The following is a 25582-nucleotide window of genomic DNA, read 5'->3' on the forward strand; positions in this document are numbered from 1 at the left end:
GAAAATCCTGAGTGCCCAGTTTCTCCTGAACCCTCTGTTTCTGAACATGGTCCCATATTCCCGATTAATGGGTAGTGTCCCCACCACGCATACGATGCAGAGGCTTCCTCATCATAGTACAACTAGTATCCCTTCAGAATCTGCCTCTAGCCTCCCTCCTGGGGGTGGGGGGAGAAAGAGAGATAGACGGACAAAGAGAGAGAGAGAGAGAGAGAGAGAGAGAGAGACAGGTGCACATGGAGGAGGGGCAGAGGGCGAGGAGGCCTCGGAGGCAGACTCCACACCCAGCCTGACTCCAGGCTCGATCTTACAACCCTAAGATCATGGCACGAGCCAAAATCAAGAATCAGATGCCTAAGTGACTGAGCTCTCCAGGCGCCTCCTGGTACAACTATTATGATCACTGGCAAGGGAGGGCGCGCTCACTCTCTGATTAGGGAGATGGATGAAAGAATAGTGTCCCCAGGAGCAAAATGGAACCCAGGAAGCAAACAGGGATCCTGCTCAGTGTGCACAATCAGAATAAATCAAGAGGGCACATGAGCAGGGGCCTGAGAACAATGCTCCAACGAGTCACGATTCTTTGCCCAGGTTTTAGGTCTGAGCCAGTTTTTGGATCTGGAAATCAACTGCAGGAAGGCCAGCTCCCCGGGAGGAAGACCCTCAAACCTCCTGGTGGTGTACGCTGTGATCACTCCCCCGGTCCTTTCCCAGAGGGTCCTTTACAATTTCCTTGGCTAACTGTATGTTGGGAAAATGAGAACATAAAACAATTTCTCAGTGGAATGGCAGAGAGAGGAATTTACCTCCCTTCTATCAAGCTTTACATCAAAGACATTCGAAAAACTGTAGAACGGCGCCACTCTTTCATGTTTTCTGTTTGGGAAAATATCACTATTTTTTGGAAAATATTTATGCTAAGATGGAATAGATGTATTACTTTTAATGAATTAATAAGTCTTATCTCTTTTAATATTTTGCGGGGTAACTATCAATAGACATAGCCCACAGAAACAAAGGTTGTTAGTCTTCAATTAAGAGTTTTTAAGGGGTCTTGGGATCCCTGGGTGGGTCAGCGGTTTGGTGCCTGCCTTTGGCCTGGGTTGCAGTCCTGGAGTCCTGGATCAAGTCCCAAGTCAGGCTTCGCATGGAGGCTGCTTCTGCCTCTGCCTGTGTCTCTGCCTCTCTCTCCTCTCTGTGACTATCATGAATTAATAAACAAATAAAAAACCTTAAAAAAAAAAAGAGAGTTTTTAAGGGGTCTTAAAATGAAAAGATTTAAGAATTGCTGCAGTGGACAATCCCATAAGCCAAAAATCATCTGTGTGATCTTGTGGTAAGTTTCACAGTCTCTCTGCCCGTTTCCTCACCTGTAAACTTAGGAGTTAATACTACGTATGTAAAGCAATCAGGAGCCCAGGAGCATAAAGTGAAATAGGATCATTATTGATACTCTATTCTCTCTGTGAAATATAACATCTGCTAAAATTGATGGGGAAAGTGACGGAAGGTTGAGGGGAGGGGAGAAGATTGAATAAAACCATGTAGATGGGGCGGCCTGGGTGGCTCAGTGGTTTAGCGCGGCATTCAGCTCAGGGCGTGATCCTAGAGTCCTGGGATCAAGTCCCAGGTCGGGCTCCCTGCATGGAGCCTGCTTCTCCTTCTGCCTGTGTCTCTGCTTCTCTCTCTCTGGGTGTGTCTCTCATGAATAAATAAATAATCTTAAAAAAAAAACACGTAGATGATGGAAATGATTATATTAGGAAAATATAGGACTGAAGGGTAATTTTGAGAGCCTTGTGGACGTAACTTCCTTACGTAGAGTGAAATCATGATTGTGTACGTTTTCCCCCCTTAACAACACTAAGCTCGGTATAGAAAACAAAAGGCAAGCTGTTGCATGGACAGAACGGGGAGCGTTCCGGTCGGCGGGATCGGAAAGAAAAGTAAAGCAGATTGTGATTGACGTGATAAATGGCATTTCACAGACTGACGGGAAAAGGAAGGGAAGACAGCAGAGAGGTCATGGATGGGGAGCAAATGCAAGAGGCAGGAGATCCGAAGTCGGGATTGGGGCGGGCTCAGCGGTGGAGCGTCTGCCCCCAGTTGGGCCCAGGGCCTGACCCCGGGGTCCTGGAATCGAATCCCGCGTCGGGCTCCCCGCGTGGAGCCTGCTTCTCCCTCTGCCTGGGTCTCATGAATAAATAAATGAAATCCTAAAACCCAGTTGGGCTCAGGACGTGACCCCGGGGTCCTGGAATCGAGCCCCGCGTCGGGCTCCCGGTGCATGGAGCCTGCTTCTCCCTCTGCCCGTGTCTCTGCCTCTCTCTCTCTCTCTCTCTGTGTCTCATGGATAAATAAATGAAATCCTAAAAAAAAAAAAAATAAACAAATGAGAGGTTTAGTCTTCGTGACGAGGGCAAGTGGGCGAGCGCGACGCCGGACGGTTTCCACGGCGAGGCGGGGGCCGAGCCGCGCGGTGGGGCCGGCGGGGGCCGAGAGCGGAGGGGGGAGGGGCGGAGTCAGGACCCGGGGCGCCGGGTTCCGCCGACGAGGAGCGGCGACGGGCGGCACCACGAGGGCGAACGTGTGGCGCGGCGACCAAGGGGGCGCGAGGCCCGGGCAGCCCCGGGCGGGGCGGAGGAGGCGCGCGGGGCGCGGCGCGTGGTCGGGGACGCTGGGCTGCGGCGGCGGAGCGGGCGGCACACACGGCGGAGCGCGGCCTCGAGGGCGCCCACAGTCGGCGCCGCCAACGCCACGAGGCACCAAGATGGCGGCGGGCGCGCAGCCCCGGGGCTGTGCACGCATTTCCTCCTCCCGTTGGGTTTCCCGCGGCCTGAGGAGCCACAGGCGGCCGCCGCGCCCTCCGGCCTCCCGCGCTCCCGGGTCTCCGCCTCCTCCTCCTCCTCCTTCGGGCGTCCGGGCCCCGCTCCGCCGAGGCGCACTTCCGGGAGTGGGCGGGGCCAACGGAAGTGGGCGGGCCGCCTCCTGTCTGCGCGTGTCCGTACGGGCGCTGCCGACGCAGGCGGATATCCGGCCCGGCGCCTAGTGGCGGAAGTTGGCTGCGCCCGGCCTCCGGTCGTAGGAGGTTCTCCCCGGGCGTGGCGGCCCCGCGGGTGGGCTGTGCCGCGGTCGCGCCGGCCTCGCGCCGTCCCCTGCCCCTCGGCCCCAGGAGTGAGCCCGGCCTCCCCGCAAGGGTGAGCGAGGTCGGCCCGGGGCGCGGGGGAGGGAGGGTGTCCCGCGGGCGGGGGATGGTCGTCCGTGCCGCGAGCCGCGTGACCCCCCGCGACCCCCCGCGACCCCCCGCGACCCCCCCGCCCCCGGGTCCGCCGGCCGCAGGCTGCCCTGCGGAGCCGCGCTGATGTCCCTGTTCCTCATCTGGTGACAAGGGCCGCGTCCTGGAGAAGTCGAAGCGTGGCTGGAGACGGGCTTAACGGAGCCGTAACTGGCCCGCAGAAGGCGGGGAAAGGGCTCACGCTGTCAAGTTTCTGAAACAAATTGGAGGGGAAAAGCAATCGAGGCTCAGCTTGAGGCCATTCCCTCCATCACCCCCCCCCCCCCGCCCCGGGGACGCAAAAATGCACCGGGATGACCCCCCCCCCCCGATTGTTTTCGGAGTTCCCCCGGCGGGGCCTCTGCACAGCCTTTTCCTCCCTGTAGATTTGGGTGGTTTTAATGTAAAGACCGAGGGGGCCGCCTCTTGTGCCCGGACGTTACCTGGCGGGCCACCTGGGGGGACACCTGGCGGGACCACCTTGGGGGACACCTGGCGGGCCACCTGGCGGACCACCTTGGGGGACACCTGGGGGACCCCTGGAGGGCCACCTGGGGGGACACCTGGAGGGACACCTGGGGGGACACCTGGAGGGACACCTGGGGGGACACCTGGAGGGACACCTGGTCCCATCTGTGTGTGTTTTTGAGTCTCCGCGTCCCACCACTTACTTGGCTTTTGCTTGGACATTTTAGCCCTAAGAGTCAAAACCCAAAGTAGGAAAAATCGCACGATTTCACCCCTATTATAACAGGGCTCTTAAAATGAGAAATGAGAATTTCTTCAAAGGGTGGTTTCTTGGGAGCTGCTGTTTCCATGTATCAGGAACATCTGTTTTGTTTTGTGGTCATGTTTTGGTTTATTGGAAGGGAATGGTCATGTCTTCTGGGAGGTTGTGTCAGAGTCCCCAGCGACTCTTAATCTTATCCCTTGGACGTTCAGAATCTGTAGGTCTTGACTAGGGCCTGGACGTGTAAACCTGTATTTTTTTTTTTTTTTTTAAGATCTTATTTATTCATGAGAGACACAGAGAGGCAGAGACACAGGCAGAGGGAGAAGCAGGCTCAATCCCGGGTCTTCAGGGTCATGCCCTGGGCTGAAGGCGGCGCTAAACCACCGAGCCACCCAGGGATCCCAAACCTGTATTTTTTAAGGAATTTCCACAGTTGGTTTTTGAGACTCACTCTTAGAAAAGACCTAAAGAAATAATGTGTTTTGAAGAATGTTAAGGAATTTGGGATTCTTCCTTTGAAGCAAGTACACGGGCCCCTTTATTGGTGTGTCTCCTCGTTTCTTGGCTGCTGGATAGATGCCAGGCAGGGCAGGGAGGTAAACATGCCCACGAGTGGCTGGGCCGAAGTCCTCAGGGAACTTGTAGTCTGCAGATTGGATGAAAAGCCAACTAAAAACATGTTATATGGAGTAAAAATCTTGTTTTTCTAAATGTGGTAGTTCTTTCAACCAAGTGATGAAAGGTGAAAGCGAGTCCTGAAGTCCTTATTTGTACAGGACTTAGCAAACGTACTCCTGTAACACATGCTCTTCAACATAGGTCTGCGCTCTTAAAATTAGATGTTCACTTACATGTAGAGAGAAGAGCATCTTTCAGAGTCCAAGCAACTGTAATACCTTTAATATCTTTTCAGAGAGGTTTGGCTTTGTAGCTAATGTCATTTGACTTCGCTTGTTAGATATTTTGGTTAGGTGTTACACAGGAGAAGTAAGACTTGTTATATTTCAAATCTTACTATCTAGTTGAATGTATAGCTGAAAAAAATGATGTGAATTGAGTAAATAATATACTTTTTAACTCTTGTCAGTGATATAGGCCTAATTTTTAGAAATTTGGTACAGAGTAATTTCTATTTTTTTACCTTTATTTTTTATGAGGATTTATTTGTTTGAGAGAGAGAGAGAGAGAGAGAGAGAGAAAGACAGCAGATCCCGAGCAGGGGGTGGGGCAGAGGAAGACAGAATCCTCAAGCTGACTCCCTGCTGAGCCTGGGGCCTGGTTGGGGTGGGGTGTTGGTTCCAGTACACCAGGATCAGGACTTTAGCTGAAATGGAGTCAGACGTTCACCAATTGAGCCACTCAGGCACCCCATCTACAGAGTAATTGTTAAAGAATACTTAGCATTGGGGATCCCTGGGTGGCTCAGTGGTTGAGTGTCTGCCTTCAGCCCAGGGTGTGACCTTGCAGACCCGGATCGAGTCCCACGTCGGGCTCCCTGCGTGGAGCCTGCTTCTCCCTCTGCCTGTGTCTTTGCCTCTCTCTCGTGTCTCCCATGAATAAATAAAATCTTAAAAAAAAAAATACTTAGCATCAGAGAAACTTTTCCTTTTATTTTTGGTGGGAAAAGACAACATTTGGTTTCTGGGATAAATTGTTTTGATGTCTACATTTTTCAGAATTATTTGCTAGTGCAAATAAGTGCCTTATTTTTTTATTTTTATTTTTTAAGATTTTATTTATTTATAGCGACAGAGAGAGGCAGAGACACAGGCAGAGGGAGAAGCAGGCATCATACAGAGAGCCTGACGTGGGACTTGATCCAGGGTCTTCAGGATCACGCCCCGGGCTGCAGGCGGCGCTAAACCGCTGCGCCACCAGGGCTGCCCGTAAGTGCCTTATTTTAAAAGTCATCTATTTTATTATGACTAATGTATATTTAATATTTCATAAAAGCTTAAAATGTGCTTACCAAAGTGACAGGATTGAGTCTAAAATTTAATGAGAGTAAAAACACTTCATTGTACTATTTCTTAGTTTATTTAAAATAACAAATGCAACCAGGCAATTGTATCTTCTTTGTTTTCTTGTGTAGAAAGTGAGGTAAAATGCCTAAAAAAAAGACTGGTGCGAGGAAGAAGGCAGAGAGCCGTCGGGAACGTGAAAAACAGCTCAGAGCATCGAGAAGCACCATCGATTTGGCTAAACACCCATGCAATGCATCAATGGTAACAGCTTTTTGGGATGCCTGTTGATGGTTCAAAAACATAATACTTCTGTGAAAGACGCTTGAATGACATTTTAGTGAATACACTGCTGCTGCATATATTTTACTGAATTTCAAATCTGCGTTAGAGGTATTGTTTTCATTAATGAGGAGTAGCAATGATTTCGATTTTATGTTATTTATAAACTTAGCAGGTTACTTGGTTGCTGTTGGTGATAAATAGGACACAAGAATACATACTAGGAACTGTGTTTTCTTCTCTGACTCGATCTGCATTAACTTAATTGTTCCTATTGGAGCCTTTGCATTATTTCTCCCAGCAGTTCTTAACTCCTTTGATTTCTCTTTTCTAAACTTTTTACTTTTCTTGACCTCTCTCTCGGCTGCCTGTTCTATTACCTTCTTTTCCTGTGCTCAGTACGTCAGTCCTGATAATTTCTGGGCGTGTTTGGTCAAAATGTGAAAAAAGCAAGATTACCATGTGATTATCCCCCTTTGCTTTTTTGACCCTGTTTCTCATCCTCTCTACTTTTTCTTTTGCTGTTCCTTCTCTTTCTTCTTTTGTTTCTTCTAAACATCATACGAAATGCTTAATACGACTTAATTTCCCAAGTGTTTCTTTTGTATCTACCTTGTGCGAGGTACTATTTTAGGCCTTGTGGGGTATACAAAGATGAATGATACAGTCCTTGTCTTGACAAGTTTATAGATTAGTTGTCTTGTGTATTACTTAAGATTTGTTTGTTTATGAGTGACAAATCCAACTTAAGTAAATTGAGGTAGAAATAGAGTTTATCAGCTAACATGTAGCTGAGACTTAACTCCATTTGTTTGGATTTGTTAGGTACTGGTAGCTTGTGCGTCTGATATCACATAATGTTGTCAGAGAGGGAAAGAACTCTGATAGATCAGACTTGGTCAGGTGCCCATATCAGGACTAACATCTACAGCTAGCACTGGGAGGCGGGGGCAGGATTACATAACACAAGTAGGACAGATGGTAGAGACTCTCTTCAGGGTCATTTCTGGAGGAGTATGGGTCCAACAAAAGAATGGTCTCACGTATGTAAATACACACAATGAAGGCTAAAGTTTGATAAGTGTTGTACAGTGTAAGTGTACAATTAAGTGTACTAAGGTACATTTGGACAAAGTGGGGATTAGCTTGAGTGCGTAGATGGGGTACAGTTCATAGAGCAGGTGGGTTCATCACCAGAACTTTGAACAGGTCAAGATTGTAAGGATAGACTTCTCAAGAAAAAGTATTACAATAGTAAGGCATGGAAAAAGCGAGTACAAGACCTATTTCATGAATGGCTGACAAATAGTGACTTGAATCTAAAGAGAATAGGCCAACACGGTTTGAAAGTGATTAGGGATCAGATCGTTGAGAATTTTTAGTACCACGTTTGAGATTCTAGATTTTCTGTGAGCTTCATCATATTTAGTTCTCTACTATTTCTTATGTCCATTCTGTAGTATTTGTTTGAAAAAAAAAAAAAAAAAAAAGCAACAGGAATAGAACACAACCAGAAACCAAACTGCTGCTCTATTTATGTAGCCTCTTGTAGAAATGCCACTTCTTTCTTTGGTGTGGTATGTCCAGGAGCATACCTTTGTTATTAAAGTATGTATGGACGCTTGTGTATGTGGAGGCTTTGGGGAAGTGTCACTTAAATTTTAACATGAAAAACTGGGTATTCTTTGTAAAGCAAATAAATTTGCAGTTTTCAATCAGAAAATTAACATTATGTTTTTATATTTTATAGGAATGTGACAAGTGTCAGAGGTAAATTTTTATTTCTTTTTCTCTATATATGTAGTAATATAGATCCTTTTGCCTTTTATCTGATACTGACTGCATTTTAAAATTTTATCTTACATGACAAGGCGGCAGAAGAATAGAGCGTTTTGCTACTTTTGCAACTCTGTACAGAAGTTACCAATTTGTGCACAGTGTGGTGAGTATATGATAACTAAGCATATGTAACCCTTTTATTTTATCAAACGTTTGTTTGGCAGTTTGAACCTGTGGGTTTATTATTTTTTTATAGTACTGTTAGATTTTACCCTTAATAAAATGAACTGTTATTTGACCTATCTAATGCTATCAAGTTTTGATTTTGTCTCTTTGATGTAATACTGAAAAATAATTAAGATACAGCTTAGATATAGGTTACCACTGTGTTGTAAACATTATAAGATCACATTTTAGACTAATAACATTTGGTGATCTGAAATTTTAGTTGCACTTACTTAGTCTTGTTGATATGTGTTTGTATACTTTTCTGAGTTTTGATTCCTCCTGATATTGCCCATAGTATCTTAAGCCAACGAGAATAATTGTATTCCACATTTGCCTGGTGCCATTTTCTTCCTGTTTTGCATTTAGCATGTGATTCTTGAGTTTCCTCATATATTTTCCCAAGTGATTATAATAGAGTTCCTAAGCCACATACTCAGTTCCCAGGTATAAGTGAAAACTTTTATTCAGGGAAAATGATTATTCAAAGTAAAACTAAATGGTAGTTCATAGAGCAACAAGATAGCTGTTTTCTAAATAGCCTTCCACAGAATACCTGAGCTATTAATAGGCCTTGCCATGCCTTTCCTCTTTCCTTTTCTTTCTTTCTTTCTTTCTTTCTTTCTTTCTTTCTTTCTTTCTTCTTTCTTTCGAGAGAGGGAGAAAGAGACAGAGGGAGGGGCAAAGGGAAAGAGAGGATTTCAAGCATGCTTCTTGCCCAGTGTAGAGCTTGATGTGGGGCTTGCTCTTACAACCATGAGATTAGGACCTGAGCCGAAATCAAGAGTCAGATCTTAAATGACAAAGCCACCCAGGTGCCCCTTAATAGGTATTTCTTAAAATAATGCATACATTTGAGAAATGCTGCTTGTTTCATCCCTCCCACATCCCTGTTTCTATGTGGGAGATTTCTGTTACATAGTTGTGTGTTAAAGGTTCTGAAGACCTCCAGTAAAGAAACCTGGTTAATTTTGTTCACTCCAGATTTACTCCTCAAACTTTTATTTGAACAAATGTTCCCTTTGGTTATGGGATGATAGTTTCAGGTAGAACACAGTTAGGGATATGCTCATATAAATGTGCTTCTGTAGAATAACATTGCAGAAAGTTAGGAATGTTTAGGGTTACATCCCTGAATATTTCTAGTGTAGCTCTAGTTTTCAAAGAGGCCATCTTTTGAGGTTTATCAGCTCAGGTCTTGATCTCAGGGTCATGAGTTTAAGCCCCACATTAAGCAGGCCCAGTATGGAGCCTACTTAAAAAAAAATACTGGCCTAGAGAGATTACTTGTCTGCCAGATTTTACATCCTTATTTGAGAAAAGACAGGTGAATATAGAATGAGAAAATAGAGGGGCACTTGGTTGGCTCAGTGGGTTAAATGCCTGACTTTAGCTCAGGTCATGATCACAGGATCCTGGGATTGAGGCCTGCTTCAGGCTCCCCACTTGGAGGCAGGTCTGGCTTATGCCTCTCTTTCTGCTCCTCTTCCAACTTGTGTGTGCTCTCTCTCAAATAAATAAGTGAAAGCTTACCAAAAAGAGAGAGAGAGAGAGAGAGAAAAGATTATGGAGAACATTAAGTTCTTTCTAGGACCGTCCCATGTTTTCAGTGTTGTCTGGGCTTGAGTTCTGTAGTGCTAGGAACATGGATTTATTTCCCACCTACTGATTCCTGTTCTTAGACATGGAACAGTTGGGTAGCTGCTGTCTCTCATTTCCAGTCTCTCTTCCCATTTCCTTTTGTATTAGCTTTGTTCCTCAGATAATCCAGATAATGGAAAATTGTGCATCTTCTGTGTGTTTCATATACTACTGTGCAGAGTCTGAGATGGGTGATTATTATGTCACCATTAATTTTGACATAGTATATGAGTGAATATCTTGTTTCTTTCATGTTTTTTAATTTGCTGTTAGATCCGAGCGTTTGTGGCTGTATTTTGGTTTTTAGCTCTATCACTGTATTCCTGTTTTTTCCTTCTCACTTGGGCGCTATTTAAAAATCCTTTTGGAAGAATGTTTTCGTGGGAGCTATGTTTGTAAATTTTTACATATGGATAAACTTTAAAAATGTTGCATAATCATTGGTTTGGTTTGAGATGTTCTATTGAAAGAAATACACAATAACTTCAAACTAGACTGTTTTCATTCTGAATTATAAACTGTAAAATCCATTTTAAAGCATGTGTTTTTTAAAATCTGTATTAATTCATCTGAAAATTCACAAGATTTTAAATTGCTTTAATGACTGTTAGATTATAAACTGTAATTTGCAATTTCTGATTGTAGTGCAAACAATAATTAGCATATAATTTTATTGTGCAATACATTTTTATAGATTTACTAATAAATTTCTAATCTTAAAAGATCTGAATCAGGTTAGATTTCAGTTACATCCGTCTCTCTCTCTCTCTCTTTTTTTAAGTAACATGAGTAGTAAACTGATTTCTGTCCATTTTCAAGTTATTTCTCAGAAATTTAGGCTAGGTAAAAAGCAGAATTAGTGAATACTTACATGTATTACTTTGCAAGACTGATAAGCAGATTTGTTTCTTACTAGGGAAAACAAAGTGCATGATGAAGTCTTCAGACTGTGTCATAAAGCATGCTGGTGTGTACAGTACTGGCCTTGCAATGGTGGTAAGTTTCTTTTCTAGCTCTTCGAGGAACAGGTTTCCAAGGATAAGAAAAGTCTTTCTAATCAATGGTTATTTTTTTCTAAATAGCACTATTTTGGTTTTTTTTTTTTGTAATAATAAATTTATTTTTTATTGGTGTTCAATTTGCCAACATACAGAATAACACCCAGTGCTCATCCCGTCAAGTGCCCCCCCCAGTGCCTGTCACCCATCCACCCCCCCCCCCGCCCTCCTCTCCTTCCACCACCCCTAGTTCGTTTCCCAGAGTTAGGGGTCTTCCATGTTCTGTCTCCCTTTCTGATATTTCCTACCCATTTCTTCTCCCTTCCCCTCTATTCCCTTTCACTATTAAATAGCACTATTTTGTCCTTGATTCAATCAGTTTGGAATTTCCTTTGTTATCTATGGAATATTCTTTGTATGATTTTCCTATATTATCCACTTACTTTTTATTGCTTCCTGTTTGTCTTATTGAAAAACTTACAAGAAATGGAAACTTATTTAAAGTTGACTTAAAAATTCATTTGTCAATGGTACCTTTCCAAACTATCTTAATCAGACTTCATAGAGTGTCATTTACTGTACTGAAGCTCTGCTTAAACAAAGTTCCAGCTTTTTTTTTTTTTTTTTTAAGATTTATTTACTTATTTATGATAGACATAGAGAGAGAGAGAGAGGCAGAGACACAGGAGGAGGGAGAAGCAGGCTCCATGCCGGGAGCCCGATGTGGGACTCGATCCCGGGACTCCAGGATCGCGCCCTGGGCCAAAGGCAGGCGCTAAACCTCTGAGCCACCCAGGGATCCCCAAGTTCAAGCTTTTGATGTAAAAGAAGCCTGGTTTCAAAAGAACCTAGTATTAGTAGCTTTTTTATAGCTTTACATTTCAATAAAGAATACATATTTAACATAGACTTATACATAATTTTCTCTTTACATGTAGGATTTTCTAAGGAAATTCATTGTTTTAAATACCTGAGGCATACCTCATAGATATTGTGGGTTGGTTCCAGACAGTTGCAGTAAAGCAAATACTGCAATAGCACAAGTCAAAATTAATTTTTTGATTTCCCAGTGCATATAAAGGTAATGTTTACAGTGTTTACTATACTCTAATTTATTAAATGTATAATAGCATTAATGTAAAGAAACATTTTAAATACCTTAATTAAAAAATATGCTATAAAATGCTAATCATCATTTGGTATTTCTGTGAGTCATAATCTTTTGCTGGTGGAGGGTCTTCCCTCAGTGTTGTTGGCTGCTGATCAGGGTGGTGGTTGCTAAGGGTTTGGGTGGCTGTTGCAATGTCTTAAAATGACTATTTCTCCATAGCATGTGATGCTATTTGATAGCATTTTACCCACAGAAGAAGTTCTTTCAAAACTGAGTCAGTCCTCACAAACCCTGCTAGTACCTTATAAACCAAATTTATGTAATATTCTCAATCCTAGGGTGTCATTTCAGGAGTCTTCACAGTGTCTTCACCAGGAGGAGATTCCATCTCAAGAAACCACTTTCTTTGTTCATTCATAAGAAGCAACTCCTCATCTGTTCAAGTTTTACCATGAGATGGCAGCAGTTCAGTCCCATGTTCAGGCCCCACTTTTTATTCTCTTGTATTTTTACCACATCTGCAGTTACTTTCTCACTGGAGACTCAAACCCCTCAAAGTCATCCATGGCGGTTGGAATCAACTTCTTCCTATTCTGTTAATGTTGATATTTTGATCAACATTAATCATGAATCACTGATGATCTTAAAAGGCATCTAGGATTGTGAATCCTTTCTAGGTTTTCAATTTACTTTGTCCAGATCCATTAGATGGATCAGTGTCTGTGGCAGCTATAACTTTATGAAACATATCACTAAATAAAAAGACTTGAAAGTCAAAATGACTTTCAGTGCAGAATGTTGTGTTAGCCTGCATGAAAGCAACATTAGTTTCATTGTACCTGTCCCATCAGAGCTGTTGAGTGCCAGCTGGTTGTCAGTGAACAGTCCTATTTTGAAAGGAATCCTTTTTCTGAGCAGTAGGTCTCAACAGTATTCAGTCAACTGTGTCGTAAATCGATGTGCTGTCATCCAGGCTCTCTTGTGCCATTTATTGAGCACAGGCAGAGTAGATTGAGCATAATTCCTAAGGGCTCTAGGATTTTCAGAATGGTAAATTAGCATTAGCTTCAGCCTAATGTGACCAGCGCTGTTAGCCCCTACCAGGAGAGTCAGCCTGTCTTTTGAAGCTTGGAAGCCAGACACTAACTTCTCTACCTATGAAAATCCTAGATATCATCTTTAAATATAAGGCTACTTTGTCAACATTGAAAATCTGCTGCTTAGTGTAGCTACCGTCATTAATTATCTTAGCTGGGTCTTCTAGGTGACTTGGCTGTAGCTTCTGTATCAGCACTTGTTCACCTTGCATTTTGATGTTATGAAGACGACTTCTTTCCTTAAGCCTCGTGAACCAACCTCTTACCTACAAACTTTTCATCTGGAGCTTCCTCACCTCTCTCAGCTGTAGTAGAACTGAAGAGAGCTAGGGCTCTGGATTAGGCTTTGTTTTAAGAGAATGTTGTGGCTGATGCGATCTTCTGTCTAGACCACTCAGACTTTCTCCATATCAGCAGTAAGGCTGTTTTGCTTTTTTATCATTCGTGTGTTCATTGGAGTAGCTCTGTTAGTTTCCTTCAAGAGCTTTTTTTTTTGTTTTCCTGTTTACAGCGCAGCTGAATATTTGGCACAAGAGGCTTACTTTTGGCTTATCTTAGCTTTCAACATGCCTTCCTCATGAAATTTAATCATTTCTAGCTTTAGATTTAAAAGTGAGAAATGGACAACTTTTTCATTTGAACCCTTAGAACCCATTGTAGGGTTATTAATTGGCCTAATGTTAATATTGTCATGTCTCGGGACGCCTGGGTGGCTCAGTGGTTGAGCATTTGCCTTTGGCCCAGGGTGTGATCCTGAGACTCTAGGATCGAGTCCCACATCAGACCCCCTGCCTGCTTCTCCCTCTGCCTGTGTCTCTGCCTCTCCCTGTGTGTCTCTCATGAATAAATAAATGAAATCTTAAAAAAAAAATATTGTCATGTCTCAGGGAATAGTGAGGCCCGAGGTGAGGGAGAGAGGTGGGTCAACAGCTGGTCAGTAAAAGAGTCCGAATACATATAACATTTACTTGATTGAGTTTGGTGTCTTACATGGGTACGGTTTGTGGCACTCTGGAACAATTACAATAGTAATACCAAAGATCACTGATCATAGATCATCATAGCAAATAATAAAACAGTTTGAAATATTGTGAGAATTACCAAAATGTGATGCAGAGACAGGAAGTGAGCAAATGGTATTGGAAAAAGTGGCACCACTGATGCTAGGGTAGCCACATACCTTCAGTTTGTAAAGAATACACTGTCAGGTGTAGTAAAATGAAGCGCAATAAAATGAGGTATGCTATAATAAGAATAGTTGTGTGATGCATTTCGTTCTCTTTTTCACTAAAAAATGTTATCTTTTTAACCAATTTTACTGTATTCTGATGTGTGATTTTTTTTTTTTGTTTATTTGAAAGAGGAGAGGAGGAAGAGGGAGAGAGAAACCCAATGAGACCTCACACTGAGTGCAGAGCCCACCATGGGGCTGATCTCACAACTCTAAAATCACAACCTGATCTGAAGCCAAGGGTCCGATGCTTTACTGACTGTGCCACCCAGGCACCCTCTGTTATGTGATTTTATGCTCAGGTCCACATTTCATTCCATGAGGAAAGTAACAGTACTTTTATATCAAGCAGATACTTTATAGCAACTTCCCAAGAACATAATTTTCCATTATGAAGCACACCTTTATATTGATAATTTCACATGTGCATATCTTACAGAAGCTAGCACTAGATTTAATTCATTAGTATCTTGTGAATTCCTCTTCATTTTAAATAGGATTGTCAATCTTTATTCATAAATCACTGTAATCTTTGGTAGCTTGCTTAAGTCCAGTTTTATCAAATGCTTTTTAAAAAATTCACTAAGCTGATTGAATGTGAATGATCTCTTATATTAAACATTTCGGTAGGTTTATGTATCATTAGCTGTAAATTCTAAAAAGTGATTTCCTGGGAGTCTTCTATTTGTTGAAATTCCCCTCTCTCCCCTCTCCTCCACCCTGCTTTGCCTTGGGAGCCTGACCTGTGTGTGTGGACTGCATCAAAGGCTTTCTTACCCTCTGGCTTCCTTTTGGGTTTAGTCAATGGAAGACCCTGGCAGGAGACCTGTAGATGGGAGGACAATACAATCTGGGTATTTGTTGTCCCAGCTCACTCCCTACCAGTTTATCCTAGTTTGGCCATAGATTAGCCACCATTTCTCTCTATATGGCCAGGTAATAACCCTCTCCATTCTGTTCTCTTAATGTCTGGTAACTCCCTCCCCTCCCCTTGTTCAGGCTCAGGGGCAGTAACACCATCATCCTTTCTTTTTTTTTCCTAAGCCCTTCCCTGTCCTTTGTAAATCATCTCTTTTAAACTCTCTGGATTACTCAGTTTACTGTATCATCTTTTGTGGCTAGAACCCTGAATATTTGTTCCAAGAGATGTATTTGAGGATTTGCTATCCACAGTGATGATTTTTTTACAGCTCAAAAAACATCGTTCCTATTTGTTCTTCACTACTTCTGTTAGAGTCTAAAATACTAGAACACTGAATTGAGATTCAGAACACTGGTTTAAATCCTAGTCACACTGTAATGTAGCTCTGGGATTTGGACTTAGGCTTGGGCCTCTGTTCTTCATCTGTAGAGAAAAACCATCTAGTCCCATTTTCTTAAGATTCTTTCTAGCATTTAAAATTCTGTAGATGTCACTGTGTTATTGAAAGGTATAGTCTTGGGGGTCCCTGGGTGGATCAGCGGTTTGGTGCCTGCCTTTGGCCCGGGGCGCAATCCTGGAGTCCTGGGATCGAATCCCACGTCGGGCTCCCGGTGTGGAGCCTGCTTCTCACTCTGCCTGTGTCTCTGCCTCTCTCTCTGTGTCTCTCATGAATAAATAGATAAAATCTTTAAAAAACAAAAACAAATTAGAATTCAGTTTGAAGGCAACACTTTTAGCTCCATGACTTCCTTTAATGATTAATGTTAGGGTTAAGTGTGTAGTTACCCCCTTGCTTCTTTTTTCTTTTGATTTATAGCCAAGTTTTACATATTGTAAACAGCCGTTGGTGAAGTAGTTTGATTTTCAGAGGACCTTTTTAATTTTGGCTTAGAGTAAACAATTTTTTTTTTTTTTAAATGAAGCTACCCACTATCACAGAGGGTTGATAAATAGCTAAATGTATACAGCTTGATGGTTGCCATTGGCTAAGCAGTGGTTGCAGCCAGGCAAGTGACAGAGACTAATTTTTTGTGTTCTTGGTTGCAGGGTGCAATATGTGACTTCTGTGAAGCTTGGGTCTGCCATGGAAGGAAATGTCTCAGCACACATGCCTGTGCCTGCCCTCTCACTGACGCGGAGTGTGTGGAATGTGAACGAGGTGTCTGGGACCATGGTGAGTGTTGCATACGAGCAGCGAGCTTTACTGTAAGTAAAGGCTGACTTGGAAACATTCCGGATGCACTCTTTATAGGAGGGGCCACTTTTTTATGGTTCATTGTGGCAGTTTTCATTGCAGCCTTTATCAGAACAAAAACTACTGTGTCATTCTGGTGTAAATCTGGAATACATTGCTATTTTTTTTTTTTTGCAATTTTATGGATATAACTTCAATTTTAATTAAAACTTCAAGATTCAATGACTTTTTTAAATTGAAATTTATCATGTTTACATTTGTGGGTTTTGTTTTTTAATCCAATAGGAGGCAGAATATTCAGTTGTTCTTTTTGTCATAACTTTCTCTGCGAAGATGATCAATTTGAACATCAGGCCAGTTGCCAGGTTTTAGAGGCGGAAACATTTAAATGTAAGTCTTTATAAATTAGATGTCCTTAATATCCAGAATTCTTAATAGTTTTAAGTGTTAGACTCAAAAAAGAGTCTAGTTTTTCAGCTTCTTGTGGACTGTATGTAATTCAACTTCATATCTCTTTTCTGTTTCTAGAAAAAATTCAGAACCACAGTCTGTTTTTTCTTTTTTGTTTGTTTTTTTCAACAGCGATTGCCAATGGCTCTTTGGTTGGGTCAGTTCTTTGTTGTGTGGGTTTGATGAGACATTGTAGGGCTTGTCGCCTTCCTGGTCCTGAGTACTAAATGTCGTTATCACCTCCAAGTTATGTTAACAACTCTCACGGAATCCCCCCCCACCTCTCTGGACAAAAACCACACACATTTCTTTTTTTTAATAAGATTTTATTTATTCATTCATGAGAGACGCAGAGACATAGGCAGAGGGAGAAGCAGGGTCCCTGCGGGGAGCCCGATGTAGGACTCGATCCCAGGACCCCCAGGGTCACACCCTGAGCCAAAGGCAAATGCTCAACCACTGAGCCACCCGGGTGTCCGAAAGCCACACACATTTCTAAATGTCTCCAAGTAAGTGATACTACCCCTAGTTTGTTCCTGCTAGTTGGTTTCAGTGATTGTTAGATAGGAATATGCATCAGAGACACCTGTGTAGGTTTTTTTAAAAATATATGTCCCCAGGCCTCATCCCTCGCAATTCTTTGAAGTCTATGGTAGGTGCAGGCATATGTATTTTACGTACACACATATTTGTCACGTATCTTCCAGTTTTGAGAACCAGTGTTCTTGGCTCGGTATTATCAATTGTATTATCTTTACAGTTAGATTACATTTTGTTTCTATTTTTGATTTTTAAAAGCCAAGATTTAGAGTCAAGCATGGCTTAAATTCTACTTATGGTTATGTGATTTTGGACAAATCACCAAATCTTTCTAGAGCTGAATTTCCTTATATGTTAAAGGAAGGTGTAATTTCTTTTTCAAAGAGTTAACTAAAAAGACAATCCATATAAAGTGTTAAAGTCCTTATTAAATAGTAAATGTGATTATAGGGAAGGCTGAAATTCCCCAAATACTCACTTCCTTGAATTTGGTTCTTGTTTAGGTATGAAATGCTAATCTCTATATTCTCCTATAAATTTAAAGTTGATAAGTTGTCAATTTTAATATATATATATGATTGCATATATATATATATATATTCTTATAATATTCCTATAGAAACTCTCAGGGGTTAAAGAACATCTCAAAGTATATAGCATTTTTGAGGGATTCTTAGCCTTCTGCAAAATATATAACAGTTGAATTACTTTATTTGGGGCTTGAGAGCTTTGAATATTTTGTAGCATTTGAACCCCAAAGACAGGCCACTGTGAGTGATAAGACTATAATTTCATCAGGAAGTTTTAGTGATTCAGTAAAAGACAAAAGAAAAATACAGAAATGGAATAGTTGACAGGATTTTAAGGTAAATCTATCATATGTCTTTGATACCTGATATTAAAGTCTTGTTCGTTGCAGATTCCCAGGTGTTTTTGATTTACTGTGATTTATCTTTATTTTTTCATTGCTCTATTTTTTCTTGCCATTCTTTCTTTGCCAGTTGCCATTAAATGCTTGTTTTTTCTGAAATATTTTCCTGAACACATACATAAGCCCCACATAACTTGTTTCCACCCCCTTAGTTGGTCATAGCTCACCATTTATAGGTTTGACCTTATACTTGCGAATTGGGAGATAGAGAAAATCTTTAAAATCCTTATTTACCTGCATTATCAGTGGTAAGGATGTTTTAAGAAAAAACAAATGTGTTGACTTTGCTCCCCCCCCCCTTTTTTTTTTGCCTCTTTTTTTTTTTAATAGTTAAAATGGCTTGGGGACTTCTAATTTAAAATGGCTTGTTATCAGCAGGCTTTGGTGCATCCCAGCCTGCTTTCTTTTAACATACTCTGAAGACCTACAAATAGATTTTATTTTTTTATTTTTTATTTTTTTTTACAAATAGATTTTAAAAGGCAATGATTCCTCAGTTTAAAACTAGGAATGTCAAACTATTTTTAGAATCTGGGAGAAATGCATTCTTTGTAGAAGTCTAACATTGTTACTCCTGGGGAGAGAAATAACTAGGCAGTGAACTGGAGTGCTTATGTGTTGGCTTGAGGTAATTAGGTAAAGAAGACTGACAGGGCCATATTCCATCCTACTTTGAGTTCTCAGAAGTAAAGATGAGGGTAAAATAGGCAACAGCTAATTTCTTGGGATCATGTCTTTGTGGCATGTTGAAGACTCAAGTGGGGGGGAGGAAAGATTGTACATCAGAAATGCCCGGTTTACACTGGGAGATTGGGTTGGGAGCTTTGTACTCTCAGTATGTGTTCTGGCTGTGTATTGGAAAGAGATTTATGACATTTTGGTTAAATATATCTTTTTTTTTTTTTTTTTTTTTTGTACTGAATGAGGAGGGATCCAAAAAACTTCAGGGCATATCTTCAAATGGAAATGATTGAGATTGCAGAATTTTTTCCCCCACAGACTGAATGAAATAATATGGTTGTTACTGGAGTAACTGGGTATACTTCTATATGCCTAATATAGTTAACCCTTGAACAATATGAGGGTTGAGGCACCAACACTCTGCACAGTTGAAAATCTTCATAAAACTTTTGACTCCCCAAAAACTTAACTGCTTATACCCTGCTGTTGACCAGTAGCCTTAATGATAACATAAATGGTTAACACATATTTTGTATGTTTTATAGAATATATTCATACAATAAAGTAAGCTAGAGAAAGTAAAGTGTTATTCAGGAAATCATAAGGAAGGGAAGATACATTTAAAGTACTGCACTTTATTTATTCAAAAAAATCTGCACTTAAGCAGACCCGCACAGTTCAAACCCATGTTGTTCAAGGGTCCCCTATTCAGTATTCAGTAATAAGTATTCAGTATTTTTGAACTTATCATTAGCACGTAGGACAAATAATACATACCCAACTGAATTATTGGCAGTACTGTGGAAGAAAGCAGGATAGGTGGACAGAAATAATAATAATAATACACATAATTAAGAACATCATTTCTGAGTTAAAAAAAATACTTGCCTGTTCAGGTTAAAAAGTCTCCCCATGAACCAAGCAAAATTAAGTAAGAGAATTCCCAAATTAGAAACATCTGGTCAAAGATTTGTATTACAAAGACAGGCTTCCTTTTATTTGTTTTCCTTTTTATTTTTCCAAGACCTCTAAGTGAATTGAAAGTTAATAGTTTTTATTCAGGCTTAATAGGGTAAGACTTAGCTTATTTTCTCTTTCTATACCTCTGATACTTCTTTTTTTCCATTTCTGACACAGTCAATATATGCCAAACATTCTGGCTTTTATAACATATTTGCATGTAAGTTTAGGTTTTTCCTCAGTGGTTATACATAATGACCAAAATTAACATGGCTTACTGACTAAAATAGGGATAAAATATTTTGGGATTTTTTCCATTTTTTTTACTTCCCATTTGAACACTATTTTCTCTTCATAGTCACTCTTTTCCACCTGAAGTATTCTATTCTCTTATCAGAACTTTTGCAAAAAATGGCAGTAGCCTGCCTCATCAGGAGAGATTATATGTTAATGGAGAAAATTATTCTTTTTAAGATGTAAGTATTATGTGATAAAGGGAAGAGCTTCAGCCAGTGTCATGGGAAAAAAAGGATGTCTCACCATTTCAGTTTTCTTTCTTTTTCTTTTCTTTTCTTTTCTTTTCTTTTCTTTTCTTTTCTTTTCTTTTCTTTTCTTTCTTTCTTTCTTTCTTTCTTTCTTTTCTTTCTTTCTTTCTTTCTTTCTTTCTTTCTTTCTTTCTTTCTTTCTTCTTTCTTTCTCTTTCTTTTCTTGATTTTATTCACTTATTCATGAGAGATAAAGAGAGAGGTGGAGACACAGGCAGAGGGAGAAGCAGGGAACCTGATGTGGAACTCGATCCTGGGACTTCAGGATCACTCCCCGAGCTGAAGGCTGACGTTCAACCACTGAGCCATGCAGGCGTCCCCATTTCAGTTTTCTAAATATGATTAATGAAGTTTGCCATCTCCTAGATCTGGAGAAATGGAGATTGGAGAAAAATTAGCACCATACTAGTGAAAGAATGCTGGGCTGTGCACTTTGTTTCCTTTCTTGTGGCTGGGGCTCCATCTCATGTATCCTCAGGGTTACATTATGAGACCAAAAAAAAAAAAAAAAGCTAATAATTGATCTAAGTACATCAAATGTAAATCTGTGGAAAATAGTGTTTTCATTCCAAATTTGAATCTGGACCTTATGTATTTTTGCCCATAGGTGTTTCATGCAATCGACTTGGTCAGCATTCCTGTCTCCGTTGTAAGGTAACCAGTCTGTTATTTTTAGATTTTGTTTTTAGTCCCAATACTCTTCCACCTTAGATTATTTATGGCTACAATTAATCTACAGGAGTCTTTAAACATTATGCAGTGTACTTCTACTTTGGAGGTTGTGAAATTGGATTGAGAAAGCCGAGTGACTTTCCAAAGGTCATCCAGTTGGCTTGTCTTAGAGTTGACGCTAATGCACATGGATCTTGTTGAATCTTAGCTCAGTGTTTTTACACCTATGTTTATGGAGAATATTCTAACCAAAATGTTGAGGGTATACTTTAATTAATAACAAAATTTACTTGCCTAGGTATGTTTGAGTAAACTGAAGATTTCCATAATGTTCTATTTCCTTAGACATTCTCTCCAGCATTTCTGTTTGTCAAAGATCACTAAACAGGTGCAGCCGATTCACTTCCTGTCCGCAACCTTTCTCTGGTTCTTCTTTTCCTATCTCTTCTTTCTCTCTCAAATCTGCTCCAATTTGACCAAGTGGCTTTCTTATGTTGGCTATTTCCTCTGCCTTAGATCCCTCTTCCACTTTTTCTTACCCTACCGTATCCTTGTTCTCCTTCACATCTCAGCCAACACTTCATGTTTTCCAGAAAGCATTTCCGAATCCCATATCCAGTTGAGTGCCCTTCCTCTGCACTTCCCTTTCAATGCACCGAAACACAGTCTCACAATTGCCTTTCCACTTGTCTGTGTCCCCAATTAGGTTGTATATCTGTGAGGGTGGGGAGGGTGTTCACCATTACGTCATGCGGGGCTTTGTGAATGCTCTGAATTTATGAATGAATAAATATGCTTAGAGTGTCACACTCTATGTAGTTTTGTTTTATGTTAGGCCGGAGTTCTGGCAGAGACCATTTCCCTTAAATTTAAACCAGGAGTGTGACTGGTCCCAACAAAACTCTTAATCTCTACCCTAACAAAACTGTGCCTTTAAATTTCTTGGAAATATTGAATGATAATTCTTTATGTTTTTTGAATTACTTAGTTGCCTATTTTTACTTCTCTTATATAGGCTTGTTTTTGTGATGATCATACAAGGAGCAAGGTGTTTAAGCAAGAAAAAGGAAAACAGCCTCCCTGCCCCAAATGTGGACATGAAACTCAGGAAACTAAGGATCTCAGCATGTCAAGTAAGACTTTTCTTAAAATACCAATGGAGTGATTTTGCTTCCTTGCTTAGATAAGATTTTCTCTCTTTTTTTTTTTTTTTTTTATCTCTTTCTAGTTTTGTTTTTGCCTCCTCTTCCTAGTTGAATGTGTTCTCCTAATCAAATAGAATTTTATAGCCTTGGAAAATTTGTGGGTGAAGTTTCTCAATTTAACTTAAGAAATACACCATCACTCACTGTGATATTTGGCATTTGACTCAGTTAATGACATGGTGAATACTGAAATTTAAGACCAAAAAAAGTGATTTTTTGCTTCTACTGAAGCTTTCCTTGTTAAATAATTGAATAGCTATAAATCTTTAATATTCGAGTGCTGGTAATCTTCAGTGCTTGCAAGTTGGAATTCATTCTGAGGCTTTTTGTAGGTGTGTGGTGTTGGAGCAGCTATGCTTTACGTAATACATCACTACTGCAGGAAATTGTTTTTGCGGTTTTTATATAACTTTTCTATGAAGGAGTAAGACTACTACAAACATGTTTATAGTAATGCAGCTTGCAGTTTTTTTAAAGAGAATTTGACTCTTTTCCAAACAGCAGAATTGAAGCATAATTCTAAATGACTCTAACAGTACTTTTGTTTAATCAAAGATATAGTTGTATAGTGAGGTGAGATTGATGATTTTGCTGATTTTTTTACACTAAGCTGTGTTGCTGCTTAGGCAGAGGAAATGAAGGGCTTTGCCTTGTTGGACACCAGAATTCTATAGGAGGCCTCTTAAGAAAAGTATAATGATATAAAATCAACAGTTCTGTGATTTGAAAATAAAAATTTAATCCATCAAATGAAGGGCATTTTAGTTTTTAACATGCTTTATTTGGATTGTTTGGAGAGTGCTGTTGTTCTTATTTTGTTTTCCAGCCTTTTCTAGATTTAGTGAAATGACACTGTTGTCTTTATTATTTGTTATGTATGGTATGCATGTAGACTCCCAAGTAGGATAGAACTGATTGTTGTTACTAAGGTCTCCTTTATTTCCAGCTAAGTATCAAGTGAAGAAATTAGGAAATGGGAGTAAGAATCAGCCAGTCACGTTCATATAATTTTGTATATTGTAGAGGAAAATGAAGACATAAAGAATCGGGACAAAGCGCCATGTATATATTTGTCTTTTGTAGCACGCTCCCTGAAATTTGGCAGGCAGACTGGAGGTGAAGAGGGAGATGGAGCCTCTGGGTATGATGCCTATTGGAAGAACCTTTCTTCTGATAAATATGGTGATAGCAGCTACCATGATGAAGAGGATGATGAAGATGAAGCAGAGGATGATGAAGACGAAGACGATGAAGTCGGAAAGGATTCAGACGCTGAGTCATCAGATTTATTTACTAATTTGAATTTAGGAAGGACCTATGCCAGTGGCTATGCTCACTATGAGGAACAAGACAACTAGGAGCGCTGCTTACCCATGGGTGACCGGGTCTGAGAGGAGCCACAGAAGGTGTGCTTGATGAATCAGGTGTGGGTGTTCAGAAGTACTGTCACTTAGCCTTGTGCAAAACCCTAGTCAGTCACGCTTCCAGAGGCAAGGAGTAGGGCATAGCATTTTTATAGGGATTGATAATCAAGCTGATAGCATAAGAAAAAATGAGTTCCAAATGTAAGATGCTTATTGATCCAAGCAGTTGAAGCATCGTGGATTGGAGTTTTACTGATTTCAGTGATCACTAGGTTTTGCCAATTAGATACATATACAGGATAAAAGAATAGGATGGTAATATATTTGTTTGAAATTAAATTGCTTTTTTTAATTAAAAAAACACTGCTTATATTCATTTGGTCTGATTTTGTAAGATGGTAATGGGTAAAATGGATCATTGTATTTTTCCCTGTAGGTCCTCAGGATGAAAGTCAGATGTTAAGTGCTAAATTTTCATTACCTATTCATCTTATTTTCAGTAGTCATGATATGTATGTTTTAGCAATTATTCATTTCTTTCTTCATAATGTGTGCCCTGAACAGTACCTGTTATCAATGCCTAAGTGTATAGACAAAGGTGCCTACATAGCTGGCTTTCAGGGACACAGAGACAGTATTACAACACAGATGCATTATGCATTTCTCTTTGAATAAATCTAGTATTTCACTTACATGTTTTTGATATTTAATTTCTTGCTCTTAACTTTTTAAACTTATTTTGAACAGCATTTCCAATATTTTTGTATAAACTGCTTTATCTTTTGTCTGCTATGCAACATAGGCGGCAGAGATCAGTGATGTGGTAGACGCAGAATTACACAGCCAGACCCCATCATTCGTGATAGGTGGAGAACAGGCAGGCTGGCATACGTTCCATTTGTACACCTTGCACTGGCGGTGAGCTAGGAGGACGCCAGAGAGGAGTGTGCACTGGCTGGCATTTGAGAAGGATGGAGAAACTTGCAGCTGTGAGGATGAAAGGACTGGATGGCATTGCTAGGCTGATCTGACTTCATAGAAACGTGAGGAACAGCTGAGGGCAACGACAGGCTGTGGAAGCCAGGTGTGAGCCAGTGGACCTCTCTATGCAGAGGAACTAGTTCTCGTCTCTTGCAGCAGGATGGCTGAGAAAACGGGACCAAGCTCAGGACTTAATAGTCTGTTTGGATAAACTTCAAAGACAGTTGCCAATCAAGACAGTTCTGTTACGCAGAAGTGAGGGCACTTCTTGGGAAAACCCAGGACCCTGAGAAGTGAGGTGGGGAATGCATCCAAGTGGATGCTGCTGAAGATGTTTACTCCACAGACCAAGGACTTTCTGAGCTTGAGGTCGTAGCCCGCCCTAGTCTGGTAAGGGCACATGCTCCCGCCTGCCCCCAGGCTGGGTGACAGTGCAGAGCTCTCTCCTCAGCCAGTAGGTGCCCCCATTTAAGACTTTTCCTGTTTCCAGGCTACTTGGTCTTGAATGAACTATACTTTGGGTTGAAGAAAGCTCAGCTGGAGAGGGGCTGGGCCTGCAGAGAAAAATGGACTACCTCAGAGGAGCTGCAAGAATTGACCTGGAGGGAATAAGAGGAGCTAGAGGAGCACATGAAACAAGAATCAGGGTGAAGATAAGAGAGTCAAACATAAATTAGGGGAGGATGTAATGGTTCCCACATTGGCTCCTTGGGTTGCAGGATAAGAGCTATCTTAAATTAATAGAATGTAACACCCTGGTTGGGCCCCCAGGGGATGGTGTGAACTCACTACCAGGATGTCTCC

At 41.0% G+C, this 25582-nt stretch overlaps 1 protein-coding gene across 6 annotated transcripts; it reads left to right on the plus strand.

The window, feature by feature from the left end:
• Positions 1–3065: 3065 nt before the first annotated feature.
• Positions 3066–24489, plus strand: ZNF330 (zinc finger protein 330). Of its 6 annotated transcripts, none has more exons than XM_055317132.1 (11): positions 3067–3197; positions 5737–5893; positions 6100–6232; positions 8001–8020; positions 8122–8192; positions 10812–10891; positions 16302–16428; positions 16735–16839; positions 21164–21210; positions 22244–22361; positions 23517–24489. In XM_055317132.1, the coding sequence occupies exons 3-11, from the start codon at positions 6113–6115 to the stop codon at positions 23789–23791; spliced, it is 963 nt and encodes a 320-aa protein (XP_055173107.1). In that variant the 5' UTR covers positions 3067–3197; positions 5737–5893; positions 6100–6112; the 3' UTR covers positions 23792–24489. The 6 variants fall into 6 exon arrangements, with proteins under 6 accessions (XP_055173109.1, XP_055173107.1, XP_055173110.1 ...); XM_055317135.1 differs by having other exon boundaries at positions 3080–3206; XM_055317136.1 differs by having other exon boundaries at positions 3080–3206; positions 5754–5893.
• The last annotated feature ends 1093 nt before the right edge of the window (positions 24490–25582 follow it).

Source organism: Nyctereutes procyonoides, unplaced genomic scaffold (genome assembly GCF_905146905.1).
Source record: "Nyctereutes procyonoides isolate TBG_1078 unplaced genomic scaffold, NYPRO_anot_genome, whole genome shotgun sequence".
Lineage (NCBI taxonomy): Eukaryota > Metazoa > Chordata > Mammalia > Carnivora > Canidae > Nyctereutes > Nyctereutes procyonoides.